Below are 12440 nucleotides of genomic sequence, written 5' to 3'. Positions count from 1 at the left end.
GGATCTTCCACCGTCCGGATTGAATCTAGGCCTTAGTCTAAGGCAGTTATTCCAAAATTGGTTCACGCAATGCCATCGGGTGTATGCCAAATAAAAATGTGATTCACATTTTTTTCCTTCACATTTTCAAACAGTCCATTTATATTTTCCAACAGGGCTATACATTTGGGTGAGGTTTTTTTCTCGCCTGAGTAGCCTCTTTTTAATTCCAAAAATAGAATCTAGTGTTCAGCGAAATAACAACACAATGTCAAATATAGGTAGCCTAGTCAAATAATTAATATCCAATCACATTAACCATTACTCTCTTGTGTAGAGTGGAGGACTTAATTCTTCCTGTTGCCGCGGATATGGCTGGGACAATGCTGGGGGAAAAACTATACAGACAATGTCTTCATCAAACAACACTGTTTCACGACGCATCAGTGACATGACAGGAGATGTTGTGAAACAATTACTGCTTCGCAGATAAGCCAGTGAATTCTATGCATTACAGCTGTATGAGTCAACAGACCTGGCACAGCTCCTGGTATATGTCCATAACGTTTATGGGGGGTCAATTAAGGAAGACATCCTCTTCTGCAAACCACTGGAAACCAGGACAATAGGAGAGGATATTTTTAAAGTACTGGAGAGCTTTGTGACATCAAATGGACTTTGGTGGTCAAGATGTGTTGGTATCTGTACTGATGGCGCAAAAGCCATGACAGGGAGACATAGTGGAGGGGTAACGCACGTGCAAGCAGTTGCTCCCGACGCCACTTGGGTACACTGCAGTATCCACCGAGAGGCTCTTGCAGCCAAGGGAATGCCTGACAGCTTGAAAGATGTTTTGGACACTACAGTGAAGATTGTTCACTTTGATAAAGCAAGGCCCCTGAACTCTCGTTTTCTCCACTATGCAATGATATGGGCAGCGACCATGTAACGCTTTTACAACATACAGAAGTGCGCTAGTTATCAAGGGGAAAAGTATTGATACGTTTTCATTACTGACCATATTTTTCGCTTGTCTGACTGCTTGCATGATAACGAGTTTCTCACATGACTGGCCTATCTGGGTGATGTTTTTTCCCACCTGAATGATCTGAATCGAGGATTACAGGGACTCTGCAACTACATACTACAACTGTATATTCAATGTGTGGGACAAAATTGAGGCTATGATTAAGAAGTTGGAGCTCTTCTCTGTCTGCATTAGGACAACACACAGGTCTTTCCATCATTGTATGATTTTTTGTGTGCAAATGAACTCAAGCTTACGGACAATGTCAAATGTGATATAGCGAAGCACCTGAGTGAGAGTGTGCCGGGTGCACAATTACCCAGGTACTTTCCCGAAATGGACGACAAACAACTGGATTCGTTATCCCTTTCATGCCCTGCCTCCAGTCCACTTACCGATATCTGAACAAGAGAGATTCATCGAAATTGCAACAAGCGGTTCTGTGAAAATGTAATTTAATCAGAAGCCACTGACAGATTTCTGGATTGGGCTGCGTTCAGAGTATCTTGCCTTGGCAAATTGCGCTGTTAAGACACTGATGGCCTTTGCAAACACGTACCTACGTATGTGAGAGTGGATTCTCGCCCTCACGAGCATGAAAACGAAATACAGGCACAGACTGTGTGTGGAAAATGATTTAAGACTGAGACTCTCTCCAATACAACCCAACATTGCAGAGTTATGTGCACCCTTTCAAGCACACCCTTCTCATTAACCTGTGGTGAGTTATTCACAATTTTCTATGAACAAATTTGTTTTTTTTAATGTAAGATGGTTAAATAAAGAGCAAAATGATTAATTATTATTATTTGTGCCCTGGTCCTATAAGAGCTCTTTGTCACTTCCCACGAGTCGGGTTGTGACAAACTCTCACTCATTCTTATGTTTAATAAATGTATCGTATAGTGTGTGTGTGGCAGGCTTACAATGACAGCAAAAAAATTACTTTTGAGAGTGAGCTGACCGTGGTGCTAGAGGGGGTACGCAGCTGGAGGTTGAATGTTCAAAGGGGTATGGGATTCTAAAAAGTTTGGGAACCACTGGTCTAAGGGATTAAAATGTGTCTTTATCAATGGTGCTTTGGAGGATCTCCCAAATATAAAGGAACATGCTCCACCACATTTGGTAGGTTTTACATGCTGTGATGCTTACGCACCCCTTTAGTAAAATGGTCACCACAGTAAAATGCTATTTAACACGCAAAACAGGTTGTGTGCCCCTGCATACCTTTAGTAAATCTCAGCCTATGTTTCTCATACAATAGACTTTAGTGTAAGGTATTAAAGTGTTGCGCTATGAATGATGCTTTGGAGGTACTCTAAAAGGTTCTTGAAAAATAAATTAATTGAGAAAGTAGAAGGTCACATCAGTGTTGGTGTCCATGTTCATGAGCTCTTAATTGGAATGATAAATGAATGAGTGTGTGTTTGTGCAGTTGTCTGCATGTATGCATGCATGTATGTGTGTGAGATGGGTACCTTGTCTTGACTGATGAGTTCCTGGTAAGGGATGTGTGCGGGCAGGTATGTATGGAGGAGAGCACAGAATGCCAGGCCATCACTCCAGCTGCTGCTGAAGTTTGTCACATCAATGTTCTACAAGAGAGATAGATGGAGAGAGAGAGAGATTGAGAGTGAGAAAGATATGTATAGAGAGAGGAAGGTGTCCTTTTTCTTCTAGTACCAGCAGTGGATGTGTCTATAACAATGTCTAACAACCATAACAAGCTTAAATGAAGCATTTTACATACAGCACATTATGCATAAAGGAGAGAATGGAAACAACCTGGTCAACCTTCATTGTCCCCTATTATAAACTGGCAATTAGCTTTAGGTTGCATTTAGTTCTTGCTCATTCAGCCGGAAAGGAGGGAAAGTAATGATCTACATCCTGAGAACATGGTTAAGAGATGCGGAAGCACATAAAGACACCCACTCAAGCACATTAACATATGAAGCAACACACAAATGAAAACGAATGTGTAGTTTCATCTCCATACTTAGTCCAAAGTTGATCAATAAGCTAGCTCATGTGCGATTGGAGAGCTACTTGTATTGCTGTGTGTTAAGATCGATTTAATTTATTGGATAATTAAAAGTGGCCGCTCCAGCCAGAGACAATATTACATAGATAAAAGATTATTGAGTATAAAAACAGAATCAAGCCCGGAGGCTTATTTTCATTGTGGTCCTCATTTTGCAGCAAGATGACAGGTGGGCAAGATCAATACTTCACATGCACTCAATGCAATTAAATACAACATGTAACGGTTTTCCTTAGGTGAAAGAGAGTCAGACCAAAATGCGGCGTGGCTATTGCGATCCATGTTTAATGAAACAAAGTAAAAAACACTAATCAAAATACAAAAACGTAACACGAAAACCGAAACGGCCTAATACTGGTGCAAAGTACACAGACAGGAACAAGGACAATCACACACCAAACAGGCTACCTAAATATGGTTCCCAATCAGAGACAATGACGAACACCTGCCTCTGATTGAGAACCATATCAGGCCAAACATAGAATGCCCACTCAGCTCACACCCTGACCAACCAAAACATACACAGCAAACTATGGTCAGGGTGTGACACACTAGCAATTTACAACAATCCATTTACAACAATTTATAACAATATCTACAGCACAGAGATGCCCATTTACGAGGCACCTCATGAGGAAATACCCCTCATCAAACTGTCGTTATTTCTCAAATGTTTTGTAAGAGGGTCTTGTCTTATTCCCATAAACCCTTCATCCATATTCCAGTGTGTTTTACAACTGAAACATCTGCTTCCAACTCACACTCTCAAACACGTAGATCCCCTGAACGCAGCTCACTCTCCAGCCCACTTTCCAGCTCACACTCTCAAACACAGATCCCCTGAACCCAGCTCACTCTCCAGATCCAAATCACCTGAATTCTGATCACCTGTTCACACACCTGTATGTCATTTACACACACTATTTAGTTCAGTTCTTTGCACCCCATCATTGTGAGGTATTGTTTGTTTTGATACACTTTTCTATTCGGAGCGCTGGTTTTCCCCGTATTAGTCCTCCTGTGTACCGTAGTTTTGGCCATCCTCACTAACGATGCATTTTTGCCTACTCCCTGCCTGTACTTTAGCCTTTCAGATTTCCTGTCTTCAACCTTGTGCCTGATCTCCCGGGCTACGTCATTAGCCTTCTCTCTGCCTGTACTGTTGCCTTTTTTGGACCCCTGTATATGACCTTTTGTCTGCCCCTGGACCCAGGTACCTGCCTCCTCCTGTGGTCCTTTACAAAGAAACACCTGGTGCGCCTTGCGCTTGAAACCAGCACTCTGTCTCCTATCGTGTTCATTACAGAAACATCCAGCGCAGCATGTCCAGGGGTTTGTATGTGTGTCTCTCTCCACACACAGCACCTCATCCATCATGTCCAACATACAATAAGAAAAGACAGAGGTCTAAGGAAAGACATTGGGCTTTCTCCAGCTTTCATCTCTACTCACTAGGCATAGATGTCAATTCAACGTCTATTCCGTTTTGGTACAACATCATTTAATTGAAATCAAGTGGAAACAATGTTGATTCAACCAGTGTGTGCCCAGTGGGTATCCACTCTCCCAGTCACACTGTAAAAAAAGTTGATTCAACATAAGGCAACCAACTGTAATAGGATTTGAGTTTATTCAACAAAATAGTATAAAAGTTAATTGAATCTACAATTGTAAGGCAACCAGCTGCAATAGGATTGTGAGTTTGCTCAACATTTGGACAAATAGCTGAATGAACATACAATTCAACTTGAGAATGTATGTTCACCTTTTTTGCATATTTCCCAGTGTAAAACCCAAACTCTTTATGACAATACATTACATATATCATAAGGCCTTTCTTTGAGGGACTAATTACACCTTAATGCAGTGGTCTAAAACTCCTGCAAGTCAAATTATGCTGGCTTACAAAGTGATGTGCAATTCCTATTGGAATCCAGCCAAAGTGAGGATATCCAACAATTTGAACTTTTAATCAACTGCAACTTGCATTCACAATGACTGCCAAGGTAGGGAAGATAGTTTATTGAGACTACCTAAATTATATAAACTGAAACAGACATCTCAGTAATGGGTGCAGAAAATCCAACTACTAACAGATTGGATTAGCTATTAGTATTATATAAATATATTTATTTATATTTGTGTAGCATAAGATGAAACAACCAATTAATGTACATGCAAAAACACAGGTATTGAAACAAAAAAATCTGAAAATCAACCTGCAATAGAGCATGCTGGGAAATATAATGTTGGCATGGTTTTGAGCAAACATAAGCTTGTAATTTTACTCAATATGCTGTTCAAATTCATCTCACTTTGAGCAGAGTTTGTTAATTCAATTTACAATTGTAAGGTAACGGCAGGGTAGCCTAGTGGTTAGTGTTCGTCTAGTAACCGATAGGTTGCAAGATCAAATCTCCGAGCTGACAAGGTAAAAAAAAATCTGTTGTTTTGCCCCTGAACAAGGCAGTTAACCCACTGTTCCTAGGCCATCATTGAAAATAAGAATTTGTTCTTAACTGACTAGTTAAATAAAGGTAAAACAGACTGGAATATGTTCTGGGATTCTTCTGATGGCATTGAGGAGTACACCACATCAGTCACTGGCTTCATCAATAAGTGTGTCGATGATGTCTCCACAGTGACTGCGAGTACATACCCCAAACTGAAGCCATGGATTACAAGCAACATCTGAACTGAGCTAAAGGGTAGAGCTGCTGCTTTCAAGGAGTGGGACTCTAACCCAGAAGCTTATAAGAAATCACGCCATGCCCTCTGATGAACCATCTAACAGGCAAAGTGTCAATACAGGCCTAAGATTGAATCGTACGGATGTGGCAGGGCTTGCAAACTATAACAGACTACGAAGGGAAGCACAGCTGAGAGCTGCTCAGTGACACGAGCCGACCAGAGGAGCTAAATTACTTATATGCTCGCTTCGAGGCAAGTAACACTGAAACATGCATGAGACCATCAGCTGTTCCGGACAACTGTGTGATCAAGCTCTCCGCAGCTGATGTGAGTAAGACCTTTAAACAGGTCAACTTTCACAAGGCCGCATGCGCTGACCAACTGGCAAGTGTCTTTACTGACATTTTCAACCTATCCCTGTCTGAATCTGTAATAACAACATGTTTCAAGCAGACACTATAGTTCCTGTGCCCAAGAACACTAAGGTAACCTGCCTAAATGACTACCGACCCGTAGCACTCATGTCAGTAGCCATGAAGTGCTTTGAAAGGATGGTCATGGCTAAAAATCAACACCATTGTCCTAGAAACCCTAGACGCACTCCAAATTGCATACCGCTCCAACAAATCCACAGATGATGCAATCTCTATTGCACTCCACACTGCACTTTCACACCTGGACAAAAGGAACACCTATGTGAGAATGCTATTCATTGACTACAGCTCAGTGTTCAACACCATAGTGCCCTCAAAGCTCACCAAAGCTAAGGACCCTGGGACTAAACAGCTCCCTCTGCAACAGGATCCTGGACTTCCTGATGGGCCGCCCCCAGGTGGTAAGGGTAGGTAACAACATATCCGCCTCGTGGATCCTCAACACGTGGGCCCCTCAGGGGTGCGTGCTATGTCCCCTCCTGTACTCCCGGTTCACTCATGACTGCATGGCCAGGTACGACTCCAACACCATCATTAAGTTTGAAGATGACACAACAGTGGTAGGCCTGATCACCGACAACGATGAGACAGCCTATAGGGAGGAAGTCAGAGACCTGACTGTGTGGTGCCCGGACAATAACCTCTCCCTCTATGTGATCAAGACAAAGGAGAAGATTGTGGACTACAGGAAAAGGAGGACCGAAAATGCCCCCATTCTCATCGACGGGATTGTAGAGGAGCAGGTTGAAAGCATCACCAACAAACGAACATGGTCCAAGCACACCAAAACAGTCGTGAAGAGGGCACAACAAAACGTAATCCCGCTCAGGAGGCTGAAAAGATTTGGCATGGGCCCTCAGATCCTCAAAAGATTCTACAGCTGCACCATCAAGAGCATCCTGACGGGTTGCATCACTACTTGGTATGGCAACTGCTCTGTCTCCGACCGCAAGGCACTACAGAGGGTAGTGCCTACGGCCCAGGACATCACTGGGGCCAAGCTTCCTGCCATCCAGGCCCTAAAAATTGTCAAAGACTCCAGCCAGCCTAGTCATAGACTGTTCTCACTACTACCGCACGGCAAGCGGTACCGGAGCGCCAAGTCTAGGTCCAAGAGGCTTCTAAAAAGCTTCTACCCCCAAGCCATAAGACTCCTGAACATCTAATCAAATGGTTACCCAGACTATTTGCATTACCCCCCCCCTTTTACGCTGCTGCTACCCTCTGTTATTATCTATGCATAGTCACTTTAATAACTCTACCTACATGTAAATATTACCTCAATTACCTGGACTAACTGGTGCCCCCGCACATTGAATGGTACCCCCTGTATATAGCCTCGCTATTGTTTTATTTTAATTTACTTCTGCTCTTTAATTATTTGTTACTTTTATTCCACTTTTTTCTTATTTTTTTTCTTAAAACTACATTGTTGGTTAAGGGCTTGTTAGTAAGCATTTCATTGTAAGGTCTACAAGTGTTGTATTCTGCGCATGTGACAAATACAATTTGATTAAAACATTTTATTTGATTTAACCAGCTACAATAGCATTGTGAGTTTGGTTAACATTTGGGCATATACACTAACGGTCAAAAGATTTAGAACACCTACTCATTCAAGGGTTTTCTTTATTTTTACTATTTTTTACACTGTAGAATAATAGTGACGACATCAAAACTATGAAATAACACACATGGAATCATGTAGTAACCAAAAAAGGGTAAAACAAATCTAAATATATTTTATATGAGATTCTTCAAATAGCCAGCCTTTACCTTGATGACAGCTTTGCACACGCTTGGCATTCTCTCAACCAGTTCATGAGGTAGTCACCTGGAATGCATTTCAATTAACAGGTGTGCCTTATTAAAAGTTAATTTGTGGAGTTTCTTTCCTTCTTAATGCGTCTGAGCCAATCAGTTGTGTTGTGACAATGTAGGGGGTATACTGAAGATAAACCTATTTGGTAAAACACCAAGTCCATATTATGGCAAGAACAGTCCATAATTTCTTTAAGACATGAAGGTCAGTCAATAGGGAGCATTTCAAGAACTTTGAAAGTGCAGTCGCAAAAACCATCAAGCATTCTGATGAAACTGGCTCTCATGAGGACCACCACTGGAATAGAAGACCCAGAGTTACATCTGCTGCAGAGGATAAGTTCATTAGTTACCAGCCTCAGAAATTGCAGCCCAAATACATGCTTCACAGAGTTCAAGTAACAGACACATCTCAACATCAACTGTTCATGTTCAAATTGCTGCAAAGAAAACACTACAAAAGGACACCAATAAGAAGAAGAGACATGCTTGGGCCAAGAAACACGAGTCCAAATTTGAGATTTTTGGTTCCAACTGCTGTGTCTTTGTGAGACGCTGTGTGGGTGAACGGAATATTTCTGCATGTGTATTTCCCACCGTAAAGCATGGAGGAGGTGTTATGGTGTGGAGGTGCTTTGCTCGTGACACTGTCTTTGATTTATTTAGAATTTAAGGCACACTTAACCAGCATGGCTACCACAGCATTCTGCAGCGATACGCCATCCCATCTGGTTTGGGCTTAGTGGAACTATCATTTAACAGGGGAATGACTCAACACACCTCCAGAATGTGTAAGGGTTATTTGACCAAGAAGGAGAGTGATGGAGTGCTGCATCAGATGACCTGGGCTCCACAGTCCCCCGAACTCAACCAAATGGAGATGGTTTGGGATGAGTCGGACCACAGAGTGAAGGAAAAGCAGCCAACAAGTGCTAGGCATATTTGTGGGAACTCCTTCAAGACTGTTGGAAAACAATTCCAGGAGAAGTTGGTTGAGAGAATGGCAAGCGTGTGCAAAGCTGTCATCAAGGGAAATGGTGGCTATTTGAAGAATCTCAAATATAAAAAATGTTATATTATATTTAAATATAGATTCCATATGTGTTATTTCATAGTTTTGATGTCTTCAATGTAGAAAAGTGTAAAAATAAAGAAAAATCCTTGAATGAGTAGGTGTTCTAAAACTTTGGACCGGTAGTGTAGCTGAACCAACATACAGTGTTGCCTTCGAACGACAAACACGAATTTGTCATTTTACTCAACAGGTTTTTTTTTACCTCTTTCCTGCAGTCAAATGACCAAATCGTCCTCTAGTGGCCCAACTCCCTATGAGTAAAGTTTGTTGAGTGAACAAACATTTATACATTAGCAGAATGGCTTGTCCTTCTGAAGTCCACCCAACTCACAGAATAATGCTGATTAAGTAATTGGTTAAGTTGACTCTTTTTTACAGTGTAGATCCTAGTTGAATTGAGAGTCATTTCTTGTGTCCCCTTCTTCCTTTCCATGTTCTGTCAGATCCAGAGGGGATGTTGGGAACAGGACACCCAGCCAGAGAGCTGTCTCCCCTGGGTGCAATCCCTGTAGGTCCCCTGACCCTGTCACTTAGTTGTCCTGCTGTCTGTCCCAGATGGGCTTCCTGTCACAGGGCTTTTGGGAGGATAGGGGTGACTCAAATGCTGCAATGCATTCCTGAGGTTACAGAACGGTCACTTTGGCTGCATACCAAATGGTACCCTATTCCGTCGATACACTGCACTGACAAAAGTCTGGATTTAAAAGTAGTGCTCTAAATAGGGAATAGGGTGCCGTTTGGGATGGAGACTTTATCATTCTGCCGTTCTCAATAACAGATGCTGCTCTTGGGTCCAATTTATGGGATAGAAAGAAACATGTTATTACTGCCATTGTGTTATTAACAGCAAGGAACCTTACAATCTATTCCTTGATTCACTAGAGACTCAATCCATTCAGTACAAATGCACCAAACTAAAAGCATGTAGATTAGAACAAGATATCCCATCACTGTGAGATCACTCATTGCCTGTCTATTATTGTCTCCCACCCAGGCAGACCTGCACAGTTATGTAGGTTGGGAATTCCTTCCATACCTCCCTCTACTCTCCTCTCTCCTGTCCTGCCAGTCTGTGGACTGGAGCAGCAGCAGCTCTGAGCCCATTCTACTGTATGGGGATGAGACAGCCAGACACACTGATACATACACCCACAGGGTCTGTCTGACTCAGACAATGACTCATGGGTTGGGCAGGGAGGTAGAGGAGGGATGAAGGGGTCCACAGTCTGTGTGTGTGTATCTTGTTCTGAGGAGCACAGAGTTACATCCTGGCCTGGTCTGGCCATGTATGGGTGGGGGGTGGGGGCAGAATAAAGGGGGATGGGGGATAGAGAGGGGGCACCATGAATGTTAAAACAACAGCAGACCCAATCATTACTCGGGACCAGGCTCAGAAAAGCAAACACAGCATCAAGCGACAGGAAATGTCTCGCTCTACACAAAAGACTGAGCTGCCCAGTTACTAGAACCAAAAGGAGAAAGAAATCAAATGAAAGTATAGTGGGGGAGAGAGCGAGAAGAGGGGGAGAGATAGAGACAGAGAAGGGGCATAAGGGAGATTGAGAGGGGGTGAGAGAGGAGAGGGGGAGAGAGAGGTGGAAGTGGGCAAGCTAGATATAGATAGAGTGGGGGAGAGATGAATCGAGAGAGAGAGTATACATTTGCTTTGCCAGGTAATCCAGCTGTACCTCTTTCCTGCAGTCAAATGACCAAATCATCCTCTAGTGGCCTCATGAGTGGAATGTTTTTAATATTTTTCAAAATGTCATAATTAATAAACATGATTTTTTAAAACTCCCACCCTTAATATCCGGTGTTTCTATGTCAAAAGGTTTTGTTATATTTCAGTCTTCTGTCATGTCATGTATATAAAGTGTAATATTGGAATGCAAACTCAAAATTGAATATATTTCCACTCTATATTTTACTCTATATTTTAAGCCCATAATCATGTGTGTGAGGTGTAGGGCTGACCCCATTTTGTCAACTGGTCAATTGTTTGATCGATACACTTTTGGTCTACCGAGATTTCTTTAGTCGAGCAGTAGCAAAAAACACACAAAAAAGATCTCGATCTGATTTGCATCTGTCTGAGTGAACTGATCCATTGTGGAGGCCGTGGGGATGGCACAGTCCATTAGACTAAGACGTGCTACTGAAACTGTATATGGTTATATTATGTAAGAACAATGACGCAACACAAATAAAAATTATTTTATTTTATAACAAATCGCTTTCTCCCACATTGGATCGTAGTCGCTGTCCGCGGTCCTGAATCACATCAGTGTGATGTTGAATTGGCGCCTTTTACTAGACCACAAAAGTGAATACACCCATCACATTTTTGTAAAAATGTGAGTATATCTTTTCATGTGACAACACTGAAGAAATGACACTTTGCTACAATGTAAAGTAGTGAGTGTACAGCTTGTATAACAGTGTACATTTGCTGTCCCCTCAAAATAACTCAACACACAGCCGTTAATGTCTAAACCACTGGCAACAAAAGTGAGTACACCCCTAAGTGAAAATGTCCAAATTGGGCCCAAAGTGTCAATATTTTGTGTGGCTACCATAATTTTCCAGCAATGCCTTAACCCTCTTGGGCATGGAGTTCACCAGAGCTTCACAGGTTGCCACCGGCGTCCCCTTCCACTCCTCCATGACGACATCACGGAGCTGGTGGATGTTAGAGACCTTGCACTCCTCCACCTTCCGTTTGAGGATGCCCCACAGATGCTCAATAGGGTTTAGGTCTGGAGACATGCTTGGCCAGTCCATCACCTTTACCCTCAGCTTCTTTAGCAAGGCAGTGGTCGTCTTGGAGGTGTGTTTGGGGTCGTTATCATGTTGGAATACTGCCCTGCGGCCCAGTCTCCGAAGGGGAGAGTATGTCACAGTACATGTTTGCATTCATGGTTCCCTCAATGAACTGTAGCGCCCCAGTGCCGGCAGCACTCATGCAGCCCCAGACCATGACACTCCCAACCACCATGCTTGACTGTAGGCAAGACACACTTGTCTTTGTACTCCTCACCTGGTTGCCACCACACACACTTGACACCATCTGAACCAAATACGTTTATCTTGGTCTCATTAGACCACAGGACATGGTTCCTGTAATCCGTGTCCTTAGTCTGCTTGTCTTCAGCAAACTGTTGGCGGGCTTTCTTGTGCATCATCTTTAGAAGAGGCTTCCTTCTGGGACGACAGCCATGCAAACCAATTTGATGCAGTGTACGGCGTATGGTCTGAGCACTGACAGGCTGACCCCCCCACCCCTTCAACCTCTGCAGCACTCAACTTCTTTGGTCGACCATGGCGAGGCCTGTTCTGAGTAGAACCTGTCCAATTAAACCGCTGTATGGT

At 42.8% G+C, this 12440-nt stretch overlaps 1 protein-coding gene across 4 annotated transcripts in view; it reads right to left on the bottom strand.

Annotated features, from left to right (window-relative positions):
• specc1 (sperm antigen with calponin homology and coiled-coil domains 1) overlaps nt 1-12440 on the bottom strand; it is a 169114-nt gene that overhangs the window by 23474 nt on the left and 133200 nt on the right. For all 4 annotated transcript variants that reach the window (XM_024431744.2, XM_024431747.1, XM_024431745.2 and 1 more), the window contains one exon: nt 2485-2601. In XM_024431744.2, the coding sequence (XP_024287512.1) occupies nt 2485-2601 (117 nt within the window). The remainder of the gene's footprint in view (nt 1-2484; nt 2602-12440) is intronic.

The sequence above is a fragment of the Oncorhynchus tshawytscha genome, linkage group LG09 (assembly GCF_018296145.1).
Source record: "Oncorhynchus tshawytscha isolate Ot180627B linkage group LG09, Otsh_v2.0, whole genome shotgun sequence".
Taxonomy (NCBI): Eukaryota; Metazoa; Chordata; class Actinopteri; order Salmoniformes; family Salmonidae; genus Oncorhynchus; species Oncorhynchus tshawytscha.
The sequence above is the reverse complement of the archived record's forward strand: the minus strand, read 5'-3'. Positions and strand labels throughout refer to the sequence as shown.